Raw genomic sequence first — 14147 nt, 5'->3', positions numbered from 1 at the left:
CCATGGAACCGAACCGAACCAAACCGAATGAAGGTCAGTTCGGTTTGGTTCGGTTATACATCAATTCGGTTCGGTTTTGGTTTCAATATAATGGAACCGACCTTGGTCGGTTCGGTTCTACTTTTGCTCGAAACCGAACCAACCCGAACCGAGTTGCACCCCTAGTCTGTATTGACATAATCATCCATACACGTTGACGTGGCACACTAGCAGTGGCGCAAAAGAGATAGGGCTCGCCATCCGATTAATCCAATCAATCCATTAGAGTTCTCTGGATGGTCAAAACAGAAAAGAAACAAAAACACAGGACTAATCAAACACTGACTTACGCCAAAGATGTAGTGAAAATATACCTCAAGCCACACCACATTAGAGCTGCAAAATGTTGAAAGACCCTCCTATCAGTCACTTACCAGTGCTCCATTCACCTCTGACATTGTTTTTCTACCCTGAGCCTTACTATTTGAATAGAATGGAATATAGCTTTTGTGATTTGGAAATCAGGAACAGTTGGATACTTCCCCGAACACTTCAAAACTGCTGATAATATGATTAATTATGCATAAATGTGTTTCTTGAATCTGTTTAACGCCACTTCAAGTCTGACTCCCAGGATAAAAGTACTCAACAGTATTTTCCTTGATCTTGAAGTGGAAATTATGTATCTTATTCCTTGAACTGCCATGCTCATCAAGAGTTCTCTTGTTCAGAATGGTCAGCTGCAACAAACAAAATTACGGTTACATACTGCCGTGAAAAAGAAGAGCGGTCGAAATGAAAAATATCTGTACAATCAGTTCCGTATAAGGGCACAAGTCCATGAATGCTGAAAATTTGGTCATAAATATTAATTTAGAATTCGCATCTAAACAGATTGTATTGCATCTTCAGTTATCCATAGACAATTATCTTTCACTACTGAAGACCACCAGAGGGTATTCGTGAAGTACACTTGAACGCTCTATACAACATTGATGAGAAAGCCCATGGTATAGAATGCCCGAAGAATTTTGACATAACAATCAAATACAGCATTGTTATGTCAACAAATTCGAACACCATTCTTGCAAAACCCCAAGTGATGAACTCACAGGATCACTTAATAAAGTACTGAGGGAGCAACTGAGCAAGCAAATTGGTCTTCAAACTTTATATTCAAGAATCAATTCATCTCTCTAGAACTTTTTTATGAGAAAAAAATAATGATAAATAACATGAATTAAATTGATGAAAATTCATAGAAAATGATAATACCTGTCCATGCACGTCTGGAGCCAAACCAGTCACCAGGGGTTCTGCCTTTATCACAATGTCAGCATCGTATTCCATTTGTAAAATGAGTGTCGGGCCCATCGTATTTGAATAGATATCATCATGATTCAGTATAACTAGTGAGCAACCCTGATAAAACAAGATAAGAGAAGTATTACTAAAAGGAATGAAGTAAACAGGGTGTGAAAGTAGCATCAATGAATACAAGAAGAGAGAAGTTTCTGTTGAATCTTACGATCTCTGCGGTTAATGTGTGGCAGTAATGCAGAAAATCTAAGACATGAATTGAGGAACCACGAGCAACCACCTCCATAAGAGACACATCATCTATCATAATGGTGATGCAGCTCCTGTTATGTTCAAGTGACACGCTAACTTCCACAGCTTTCTGGATTTTCCGAAACAATTCAACCAACCCATCTTCACCGTTATCTCTATCTAATCAAACAAGAATAGGGCTGAATAAATCACAGAGGAGATATTGGCATGTTATTTTAAGGTAAAAGATTAAATATATATGATCCATCACAGTGGATCCCCAGTCGACAAAGAAACCAAAATTCATTGATTACACAAATGCCCAAATACCATAAGAGTCACTATCCAGTACGGTGTACCGTTTCTATAGATAGGAATGGTGTCTACGTGGCACGCTTTAGTTGAATTTTAAATGCCTTGGGTTGCGTGCACAGCTTTGTTAGGAGCCCGAGGTGTTTTAAACTCCAATTAATGCATGCCACATAGACACCATTACAGGACACCATATTGGATCCTGAGTCATACCATAGATAGAGGAATCCACGGTGTTGGAGCATGCAAGACCATCTACTATGCCAGCTCCTAAGGTACCAATTAGCTGCTACTTATATTCGATCATGATACCCTTACACACGCATTCCCAGAAACCAACCAACAACACATTTCACTGCCATTACATAAAAGAATAGCAGGTGTTTTGTTAGCAAGAACCCCTTTTTTACCAGATTTTCTCACCTGGACACTCCAACTTAAGCATGTCGAAGAAAACGAATCTTCCATTTTCCCTCTGTGAGACTAAGTTGCATCCCTGTTTTGACATCACCTCCAGGTATTACAAATGTGCTTAATTTACTTATGAGGGGGGGAAAAAGGTTATACAAAACTCACTGACCAAGAACTACAATTTTCAGGTAAATATCGAATAACTAGGCCACTAGGCAAGTCCTTACAAAGAAAATCATAATAGTAAATCAAAGTTGTTATAATAGAATAACAACGACCATCAGATGAATAAACTCATTAGGAACCAAAAATCCGAACAACACAAATGGTTGAAGTCTGAAAAAAGAAGAAGACAATTTGGCTATGCTTGTAGCCATTTGATGAAGTAAACATTATAGGACTTTTACAGACCATACCAAATCAATTCACTATTATTATCATCATCATTAGATAAATGAATCTTATTCTTCCATTCAAATTCTTTTTTGTTTTTTGATAAGTTCCATTCAATTCTGTCCAAGCCATGTCTACTATTTACCTCTATTCATATCCATCTTGGTCTTTCCTCTTGCTCATTTAGAAGCTTCAACCTGCACACTCCGTCTAAATGGTTCTGTCATCGGTCTACATTGCACATGATCAAACAATCCCATCAACTTTTAGGACTAGCCCCAAATTTTCTTTCCAAGTTTTGCCACTCATCAGGAAAATGAACATGAATTTTTTTTTTCATACTCAAACAATCATTTGATTCACGGAAATTTTCAAGGTACATGATGCAAGTTAGTTGATTGTCTGTTTGTTTGATAATAATGAAATGATTCCAACTAGCCTTACTAACTTAGTAAGATTTCAAGTCTTACTAAGGGTCATTGAGCTCACCTTGTGACATCCAAAAACATGATCTAATGCCATGGGGTTGTAGAGGACAAAATTCTATGAACTTCGGAAAAAAAAAAATCAAAGAAAATGGCATTTTTGGCCGTTTGAATTTTAATTTTAAATTTGGGAGTTCCGTGGAAGCTCGGTAGCTATCAATTCAAAAGAATGAATCAAGCCCAAAAAAATTGAATTTTTTTTTTTTTTTTGTGTGGAGGGGATCTGAGTTTTTTAATGAAATCTAGAGGGCAGTAGTGTTGGATTGCCAATGTGATAAACCATTTCAGCTCAAGACCCTTAGTAAGAGTTAAAACCTTACTAAGTAAGGAAGGTGTCTTTTAATGAAATTAGACAATGAAACTTCAATCATACACTCTCTCTTTGTAGTTCTCCTTCTTTTGCTCAATATATTATACTTTTCAAAAAAAAAAAACTTCAATCATACACATAATGCATAAAGTAGAAAACACCATCACAACCTGATAACAAATTTTTTCACAAACATCCAATCACTTAAATAAACCCAAGCCAATTATCCTCAAATGTGATTCCACTATTTATCCGTTTTTCCAAACAAGCTCACTGCCTCCTCTCAAAGCATTCCCCTTTCACATGGAACCCATCACAATTAGAGATTTAGCTATCTTAACCAATCATCACTTTGTCAAACTACACAACTTGTTCTTTTTACCAGTAAATATTCATCATAAACAACCTTACATGAAATCTTACTGAGTTAGAAAGCTCAGAAACCCTAATTTCATTAAAAAAATCAGTTTCTCAACCTTTTCTAACATCACAAGAACCCTAATTCCTCCCACACATTCTGGGGATAATAGTAAATCAAAGAACAAGTTCTTAATGTTTCAACCACAATTTCCATCCCACGATGACAAAAAATAGGTGGAAAAACGTTATCTTTCAAAACAAACCAATTTGCTCAGAGAGTGTTTGTTAATTTGCTCCAAAGAATTAAAATAAGGTGACAAACTTACGAGTTTTCTTAAAATGCGATCGTAGTGAGAGAAGGGATGAGCGAATGAGACGAAGAGAACAACACCAGAACCCTCGAGGGAGAGAGAACGTTTGATTAGATGATGAAGAACGAAAGCTCCACTGGTCTCGACGCAGTCCTCGATCAGAAGAACGAGGCCAGAAGAAAGAGAAGCCCTATAATTGTGATCCAAACCTAGGGTTTCGTCGAGTAGGTTTGACGATCTATCCATGTTTCCTCCCTGATTCTCTGCTCATCTAATAATGAAGAGTTTTTTTGGAAGTAGGGTTTAGGGTTTCTGAATTGTATAATTAGAACGATAATATTACAAGCGCTAATGCTGGAGTGACACAAAAGGGGACAGAAGGGTTAAATAAATGACGTGGTGGCGTGTGCTATCACGTCACCGTGTGATTCCTATGTCCACTTTGTGTCACTGTAAGACGGCTCTTATACGGTTATATATGCACCATCACGTTATTGTGTGATTCCTATGTCCTCTTTGTGACAATTTAGCACGACTCTATTATAAAAACCGTGCTCAAGTGACCTCAAGAATGCATCACATATCTCACTTTCATGTCGTGGAAGTGTAGGAACTATAGATGCTTTTCATTGAGATATGAGTGAAAAAGCATCTATGATTCCTACTTCCTATACATTTTCACGCATGGTTTTAAAACTCTTTTTGATATCTCATCTCATCCATGAATGAGATCGAATCATCTTGGACAAGTTTTTCAATATGTTTGAATCATCTTATTCAACAATGAGAGAAAAAATGAATTATGATTTTAAATCTCGTTTAATACGTTTGACTTATTTATCCGTCTCGTTGGTGGACAATACAAGATGTATTGGACAAGTCGTCTCAATCTCATATGAGATTTAAAACCATGCTTCCGCGACATGAAAGTGAGAGATGAAATACTCACACTTCAACATTATTCTAATATTAATTGTCACACTAGAATTACCTCAAGATTGTACCTCTTATCTCATTTTTCTATCATGGAAATGTCTAGGAGTCATAGATGTTTTTTCACTCGAATCTCAAGTGAAAAAACATCTATAACTTGAGATATGAGGTACAATCTTGAAGTCACTTCAACATTATTCTAATATTAGGAGTTGTGCTGGAGTGACCTTCAGATCGTACCTTATATCTCACTTTTCTGATGTGAAAATGCATAGCAATCATAGATGTTTTTTTAAGAGGTGTGTTGAAATTTTATACCTATATACTATCTAAACAACATCCTATTTGAAGGTTGAGGTAATATGGGCTCACAACTACGATTTTAAAACTCATCCAAGACCAAGATGACACGGATGAATCTTATACAATCCATTTTTTGGAGTCACTCCAATATTGTGACCCATCTAAGATTTGAGATAATTCGTCAAATGTGTTGAAAATATAAACATTAGTTAATGAAAACTGGCACATCAAATCCCCACATGGAGAGATAGTCAATGTTGCATCAAGGGCTCATGGCTAAGATTTTAAAACTCGTCTAAGATTGAAATGACTTATTTGAATTTTAGACGAGTCATTCCAATCATGGAGCCACACCAATGACGTGACTCATCTAAGATTTTGAGATGATTTGTCAAATATTTTGAAAAAATAAAAACTAATTAATAAAAATTGACCCATCAAACCCTTAAATGAAGAGATAATTAATGTGAATCATTCATCCCATTGTCTCATTGGGGATGTGAGAGGACTCATCCAACATTTTGGAAATGTATCGGTGCAAGTCAATGAAAACTCGACTATGTGAAATGTAAATCAATCATATTTTATTGATTTAAGTGTTCGTTATCTATAATTTTTTTTTTTTTAAAGGACTTGTAATGATCATCTATTGATTTACATAAAATAAGAAATAATATAATTATTTAAATATAATAGATATTAATTAATAATTTTATAATGATTTAGAAGTTTAACCTTTCCGATGAGATTTTTTGTTTGTTTGATAAGTACCTTTCCAAATGAGATATCCTACTTTAAAACAATGATGATGGTCTTAGATATCTGATTTCAGAGATATTCCTCCATTTTTTGAAAAATAATTGAAACACCCCTACATTTTCAAGTTGACAATGTACCTCTTGACCTCCATCTTCTCTTTTAAACTAATGAAAAATAATTCAAATACTCTCATCTTCGATTTTTGATAAAAAAAAATTAATTTTTCTCTAAAAAATTAATTTTTCTTTAAAAAATTAGTTATCTTCAAGTACTTTAATTGTTTAATAAATTATTTTTAATCTATTCAACCCGAACTTCAATAAATCAAACCTTTGTAAAAAATCCTTGATTTTCCTATTAAAAAATCCCATCCTTTTCTTGAGGGTTGAAGGTTCAATATTAATCATAATCACAAAATTCTCTGAATCTTTTAAAAAAAAATTCATAAAATTCTCCGAATTAGGGGTTCGTCGATTAAATCAGTGAATTAATTGAAAATTCCTCAATTAATCATGGAATATGGTAATATTTTAATTTTCATCTTCAAAATTTTATTTTTTTCAACATTCAAACACCAACAAAAAGACAGGATTTATACAAAGGTTCAACATGATGGGTTTTCGTAAGAAATCCAAAATGAAATTTTGTATAATATTTGAAATTTTCTCAATTTTTTTTTTTTTTTTTTTTGAAAAGTATAATATATTAATCAAAGAGGGCAAACAAGAAACAAAGAGGCCGAGATAGCCTCAAGAAAAGTAACAAAAAAAAGAAAAAATAGTATCAATGATTACATTAAGAATGCCATCTAAAAACAAAATCATCAAAAGTAGTCCCTACGAACTTTATATTCTGCTTAGACCAAAGATATAACAAACCTAAGATCTCCAAAAAAAATTGGCTTGCAAGCTTCTACTCTTATTGTTGAACACTCTATTGTTTCTCTCGTTCCAGACCCCCCAAGCAATAATCGAGGGAAACATAGCCCAAATGATATTTTTTCTGGTGTGGAAAGCGTTACTTGTCCACTCTATTAACAACGAGGAGGGACCCAGTTAATACGAAAAAAATTAAGGAAAGTTGACCAAATATTATAAGAAAAGGAACAATGGACTAAAATATGATCCACGAACTCCTCATCACTCAAGCAGAGGGGACAACAGTTGAGAATGATCCAACCCCGCACAATCAAGTTATCCAACGTGAGAATCCTTCCAAGGGAAGCCAACCAAACAAAAAAATAAATTTTAAAGGGAACAAACCTGGACCAACTGATTGGTCCCAAAATGGATTGCTCTACATCGGAAGTAAGTCACTTGTAAAAAGACTTGATTGAGAATATTGAGTCCTTAGCCTTTGTCTACTCCTACTTATCATGTTCGTTGTCGTTGAGGTGAAACGTATGCAGAAGTCAAGGAGAGGTGAAACTTTCTCAATTTTTTACGAAACTTTTCCAGTTAAATTTGAATTGAAACTGCACCGTATAATTATCAAATCCGAACTTTGTTATTATGATATTAAAATATAAAAAATTTATTCAAAATATTGAAAATAAAAATAAAAATATTTTAGGTAAAGATTGAAGATGAAAGCATTTAAATCATTTTTATTAATCTATAGAGATGACGGAAGTCAAGGGGGGCATGTCATCAATTTAGAAACATTGGGGACATCTCAATACTTACTAATATATGGTGGGGTATGTTTAAGATCTAAATTACCCTAAATTATAGGCACCCCCATAATTCAAATTCGTGTTACCCTTCCTCAAAGGAATAGATGATCCAGCTCACGTGCGATATTTATTGATTAGTAGTCCACGTGTAAACACTGAAAATTACATATATATCCTTACGTTATTTTAAATTTAAAGCACTAGAAGTCTGGGAAAAATGTTCAAAACCAGGGAACCCAAATAAGAATTAGAGCCGTTTATACCAGCTGGCATGACCTTCTTTATTTTGTTTCTTTCTAGGTAAGAGAAATTGTAGAATATATCTCATGCACAGCAAAAACTGTGTACAAAACATCTAAACCCAAAGACTAATGATTTTCTGCCTCGAAAAGACTCACTCGGTCTTTATGTTACTGGCGTGACAAGGGCACAAAACCGTTGATCTTTTTGTGTGTGTATCTCGAATAAAAAGATCCATGATTCTGTGTCCTTGCCATGTCAACTGCGTATAGACCAAATGAGTATTTTTGAGTCAGAATATCACGACTCAAATCCAAATGATGTTGATTTAGTAACCAAGTTATATTATTCAGAAAAAATTTATTTGTACCATTAGTTGTTATCTCTTGATCAACAAACAATTAGAGGCCGGTGTTCACGGAAACCATTCTCCCTCATGGGCATAGAGTCACAAAATTTTCTCAATTTTTTAAAAAGATTTGTAACATTCTCCGAATAAAAGTTTAATAAATCAATGATTTATTAATTAATCATGAAACATGTAATATTTTTACTCTTCGCCTTCAAAATTTTATTTTCGAGAAGTTAAGTTTTTTTTTAAGAGTTTGAAGGTGATGGTTTTTGGTAAGAAATGCAAAATATGTAAGTTCTCCGAAAAAAATTTCAATTTTTTTACAAATTAACCCTTACAACTTTGTTCTTTGTTCATGGGGCCTTGTAGACTATCTCAAGAGTCTGCCAGACATTTGGACTAACTTAGACGGCCCTAAATAATAATTTTTTATTAGTTAATTTTGAATATAATAAATATTATTTTGTATTATTTGAAAAGAACAAGAAAATCTTACCTGAAATAGAAAAACGCGGTTTGACAAAAACAGCTTCGAGTAGGCTGCTTGAGTTGAGAGTATCGCCTTTGAGCGTTACAATGACTAGATTACCCTCCTTGAATCCAATATTAATATCTGGTTATTTTTGCTTAAAAAATAAATTTTGATATATTATATAATATTACAATAAAACATTCAATATTTTGGGATCAATATTTATTCTCGTTCGAAATTAAAATAATTTGATGGAAACATTTCGTGACAATTCGTTTAAATTATGATCACTAACATATTAAATTATAAAAAAGAAGAAGTTTTTAAATAAGGATGATTAATGGTTTGGTTATTGTAAAAATAAGTTGTTCCAAAATTTGGATAACTGATTTGGCTTGGATCGTAACTGATTATTCAACGATCCATTGGCACTCTAAAATAGTTATATAGTTAAAAATCTTTGAATAACCTACGAATATACAAGAATTCCTCGAATAATGTAAGAATTAATTAAAATAATCATGTAGTTCAGCCCCTTTGATAAATACTCAATTTATTGAATTTTAATGAATCATTTGCAATTATTCATTTTTCGATTTAAGCAAATGAAAGGAACAATGTAAAAAATGGCAAAAGCTTAATGAGTATTAATTCCTTAGGGTCACCCGTCCTCATTTACTTGGTGTGTATGATGTGTGGCCATTGCACGTGCCAATACTAGTCCTTGGACAAGACCATGGTTTATGGACTAGGCAAAGCCCAGATACAGATCCGATTCGTTGTCTACAGAGATATCCAATTATAATAAAATAAATACGTGAGTATAATTTGACATCATTTAATATTTCATAAATAAAAAAGAGAAATATATTGACATAATGTATGTTAGAAGATTTTTTTTTTTGATTGAGCAGACTGCACATCTATCTCACCCAATACGTATACAACAGTTAAATAATCACTTTTTTAATGAAGGACTATATAGAGATTAGAAGACATGACCTAAGAAACAAACCTACTTAGTCTTATCTCTCAGCTACCCTTGGTGGATTTATATTAGAAGACTTGATTTACACAAATATGAATTTAAATATGATAATTAAATATAATTATTTTAAATTACATAAAAGTACAAAATAGTAATCTTAATCAAATTGAGAAGTTTCTTAAATACACAAATGATACTAGTGAAAATTCAATTTATTTGATTATTTATTAAAAAAATTAACCCATATTTTCACCATTCTTTATATTTTTTATGAAATTTTTAAATGACTTTTTAAACATATATTCTAAAATTTCAAATTACAAATTATACCTAAAGAGTACACCATTTTTAGTTGGGGGCAACTTGTCCTTTTCAGTCTTTTCCTAAGAGGGCATACATTTTTTTTAATATATAAAAATATATTTTTATATAATAAATAAACAAATAAACAATTAAACAGATAAACATAAAAAAGAGCTCTGTCTCTATATTCGGCATTTTCACTCGCACACTCTCAGCATTGTTCTCTCGCAGAGAGGTGACAGTAGAAGAAGCCATGGGTTGGTTTCCTTGCTTTGGAAAATCGAATAAGAAATCAAAGAAGACGAACAAACCCGATGATCAGATCCAATCTACCTCATTAGGTATTGTTTCCTCAAAATTATACGAACCCCATGTAATCTAACCTTGTTTCCACTCTGTTTTTTTTTTTCTTCTTCTTTTCTTTCTTTCTTTTTCCCTCTATATTAAGGAAGATGAAAAAACATCTTTCATGATCATTTGGGATAATTTTTCTTCATTTTTTTATATCTGGGTTTGTTTGGAATCGATCGCAATTTGGTTTTGTAGAAGAACTTTTAAGTACCCATGTAGGGTTTTTGATTGCTGGGTCTGATCTGTTTGGATTCGAGACGAAATGAGTTGAGTTTCTAAGTTGGTAGATTTTTATTGGCTTTGCATGCGTGGGTTTTCTTTAGAAATCGAAATTTTCGAATTTTCTGATTATTTCGCCTTCCAGTGCCGTTAATTTGAATTAAGTCATAGGAGATATGTGTTTTTCAATCTTAGAGGTATTTTTTTCTCTCCAGATATTGAGCTTAATATGTTAATTTCTTTGATGGATGAAGTATCACTGAAGCTAAATTTTGATTTGGGTTGGATGGATTAGCCAGAACATCTTAATTGAACATTTTTTTTTTTTATCGATTTTTCAAGCGGAGACAGCCTTGAATTCCTGAAGGGCAAGTCAATCGTGCTGAAACTAGATTTTGAAACTCTGTTGTAGGATGAGATGGTGATGATGCAACCATTACTTGGTACTCTTTGTGCAGATTGATTTGTTTTTTTCTCCATGATTGGAAAAATCCAAACTTAAATTCTTCTTGGGCGTCTTTTGTTGTCTTTTATGTTTTTTTCTTTTTTCTTTTTTCTTATGCTGTTGATGATGGTATCAAGGATTCATAACTTTTGGATCTATTGCATGTTGTACATGTCTTATTTATCTTTTCTTCAGATGATGTCAATTGTGTTTTTTTGACCCCCCCCTTTTTTTTTTCTAGAGAAACCGAAGGTAAATCCCTCATTGGATGTGAAGAAGGAGGGCTCCAAAGATGGAGGATCTGGTCGCATTGCGGCTCAGACATTTACCTTTCGTGAATTGGCAGCCGCAACAAAGAATTTCAGGGTAGATTGTCTTTTGGGGGAGGGTGGTTTTGGTAGGGTTTATAAAGGGCGATTGGAGAGTACCAACCAGGTTCGTCATGTTTTATAGGATTTTAACTGTTTCGTATGAAGTAATATATGTCATGGATGCTTGTTTTGTTATGTATAATTTTTTTTTCTTTTTCTATTAAGATTATTTGCTAGTGTTAGGATTTAATGGGGTTTTTATTCTCTATTATTGAGTTTTGAACCTGATTTGTAAAGCTAGTGGTGAGATGTGAATCATGTTATTGTGTTTGGTGTAGGTTGTGGCTATCAAGCAACTTGATCGTAACGGTTTGCAAGGGAACCGGGAATTCCTTGTTGAAGTACTAATGTTAAGTCTACTTCACAATTCAAACCTTGTTAATCTAATTGGGTATTGTGCTGATGGAGATCAGAGACTTTTGGTCTACGAGTACATGCCATTAGGATCTTTGGAAGACCATCTTCATGGTATATACTATATTATCCTCTTGAGTCTCTCCCGCGTGTGTGTGTTGCAAAAAGACATGATGGATCACTCCATTTACTTGTTTGTGCAGACCTTACGCCCAACAAGAGACGGCTCGACTGGAATATGAGAATGAAAATAGCGGCCGGTGCAGCAAAGGGTTTGGAGTATTTGCATGACAAGGCTAGCCCACCAGTTATATACCGTGATTTGAAATGCTCAAATATCTTGCTTGGGGAGGGGTATCATCCCAAGCTGTCAGATTTTGGCTTGGCCAAGTTAGGTCCTGTTGGGGATAACACCCATGTTTCCACCAGGGTGATGGGCACATATGGCTATTGTGCACCGGAGTATGCAATGACTGGTCAGCTGACGATAAAATCAGATATTTACAGCTTTGGGGTTGTTCTTTTGGAAATCATAACAGGCAGGAAAGCAATTGACAATTCAAGAGCTGCAGGAGAGCAAAATCTGGTCGCATGGGTAAGACCTAAGATAATCTGTTTTTTAATATATTTGTTACTGAAGTCTATGGTTATGTCAGGTTCCGTTGGCAGTATATTTGGAAACTGATTAATTAATCCTAACCATTCATTAAGTGGGCAAGCTCTTGTTTCAGTCATAATCCCCCTCATAAGGCTTAATAGGTCTGTTGTTTTGATGTAAGCATATTTTGGGATACGGCGTGTCAAAGAGGGTGAACCCACAGACTTAACAGAATTTTTTCATTGACATTGGAAGTTTGGGAGGTATTGTCAAATTAAAAAAATCTCCATCTCAATGAAAATCCCGTTCATATGAAAATTCTTCCCAAACCTTTCAACTAGTTTGGGAGTAGGAGTCATTCTTGAAGTAATACAGCCCAAGGTACAAGTCTCACCCTGTGATTAGCTTAGTTCTGAGAAGCTGTTGAAAATTCTCAGTCTTTGCCCAACTTTGCACACTAGCTATTGTTTTTGTTGTTGTTGTTGTTGTTGTGTGTGTGTTGCGTGCGTGTTTGTTTTGGAAACGAGGTATCAGGGCCTCTTAGAGCACCTGACAAATCCTCACGGCACATGCAGCTCCTATCCCCCCCCACCACCACCACCACCACCACCCACACACATACACACCAGCTATTGTTGACATGACTATGAAATCTTTCTTCGATTAAAATTTTTAAGTTCACTTTTAATTACATTAATTTATAATTCAAGTAAGTAAACATGTTTTGGATATTTTTTTACAAGAGACTCGCTTGTTCCTGCTCCCTGACATTTAAGACCAATCTCATCCCTTCTCCTGATTTTGAAATACTCAACTTCATGCGACAATGACTTGAAATGCCAATTTGCTTTCTATTTCTGTTGATAATATATCTCATGTTCATCTAAAAGAATAAGAAGAATAAGAAGATTGTATTTTTTTATGTGGATCCCCTAAACACCCAAGCTCTTGGATTTGATTGCAGGCACGACCATTATTCAAAGACCGGAGGAAATTCTCACAAATGGCTGATCCAGTGCTTCAGGGCCAGTACCCTGTGAGAGGCTTATACCAGGCACTTGCCGTTGCTGCGATGTGTGTTCAAGAGCAACCCACCATGCGACCCCTCATAGCAGATGTTGTCACGGCTTTGACTTACCTTGCTTCACAAAAATACGACCTTGAAACCCAACCTGTCCAAAATTCCTGTATTGCACCCACCACTCCTCCTCGAACTAGAAGAGACAGTGACAGGCGACTCAATAGTGGTAGTGGGTCTGACAGAGACCAAACAAGAGGATTACACCGATAGAGCTCAACATCAGTAAGTTGATGGAATTGTTGTCAAATCTTGCCAACTATGGTTACTGCTTTGCAAGACATCAATTTGCTGGATGGTTGCCTCATGATGGGATGGTTTTGTATTTGTCAGAAATCGCTTGGAGTAGGGTTTAGCAATACATATTTGCACATGAAACACCATGGTTATCAAATTTTGCATCATGTCAGATTACAGGTGGATCTCCCACTCCTACTCTTATATGTTCGATACTGGGAATTCACTTTTCCTTTTTGAATTTTCTCTTTTTTGTTTCTTTGTACATGTGAGCTTGGGTTCTTGTATCTAAATTCTTGTTGTTCTTACATAACTATCTGCTTATTTGATAAATACATATCTTCCTTTTGTGCCCAA

At 34.6% G+C, this 14147-nt stretch overlaps 2 protein-coding genes across 2 annotated transcripts; one reads left to right on the top strand and one right to left on the bottom strand.

Moving 5' to 3' along the window:
- Nucleotides 1-213: 213 nt before the first annotated feature.
- Nucleotides 214-4512, bottom strand: ELP6 (elongator protein 6). Its single transcript, XM_086421991.1, has 5 exons — nucleotides 4128-4512; nucleotides 2266-2338; nucleotides 1508-1710; nucleotides 1255-1401; nucleotides 214-719 (listed from the first exon to the last, which is right to left on the bottom strand). Exons 1-5 carry the CDS (start codon nucleotides 4356-4358, stop codon nucleotides 597-599), a joined length of 777 nt encoding a protein of 258 aa, XP_086278117.1. The 5' UTR covers nucleotides 4359-4512; the 3' UTR covers nucleotides 214-596.
- A 5808-nt stretch (nucleotides 4513-10320) lies between these two features.
- On the top strand, nucleotides 10321-14147 carry CDL1 (Protein kinase superfamily protein). Its single transcript, XM_086422824.1, has 5 exons — nucleotides 10321-10478; nucleotides 11394-11587; nucleotides 11802-11991; nucleotides 12081-12472; nucleotides 13440-14147. The coding sequence occupies exons 1-5, from the start codon at nucleotides 10391-10393 to the stop codon at nucleotides 13764-13766; spliced, it is 1191 nt and encodes a 396-aa protein (XP_086278950.1). The 5' UTR covers nucleotides 10321-10390; the 3' UTR covers nucleotides 13767-14147.

The sequence above is a fragment of the Akebia trifoliata genome, chromosome 14 (assembly GCF_017979445.1).
Source record: "Akebia trifoliata isolate Shusen 1 chromosome 14, ASM1797944v1, whole genome shotgun sequence".
Classification (NCBI taxonomy): domain Eukaryota; kingdom Viridiplantae; phylum Streptophyta; class Magnoliopsida; order Ranunculales; family Lardizabalaceae; genus Akebia; species Akebia trifoliata.
This window is presented reverse-complemented; position numbering and strand designations above follow the sequence as displayed.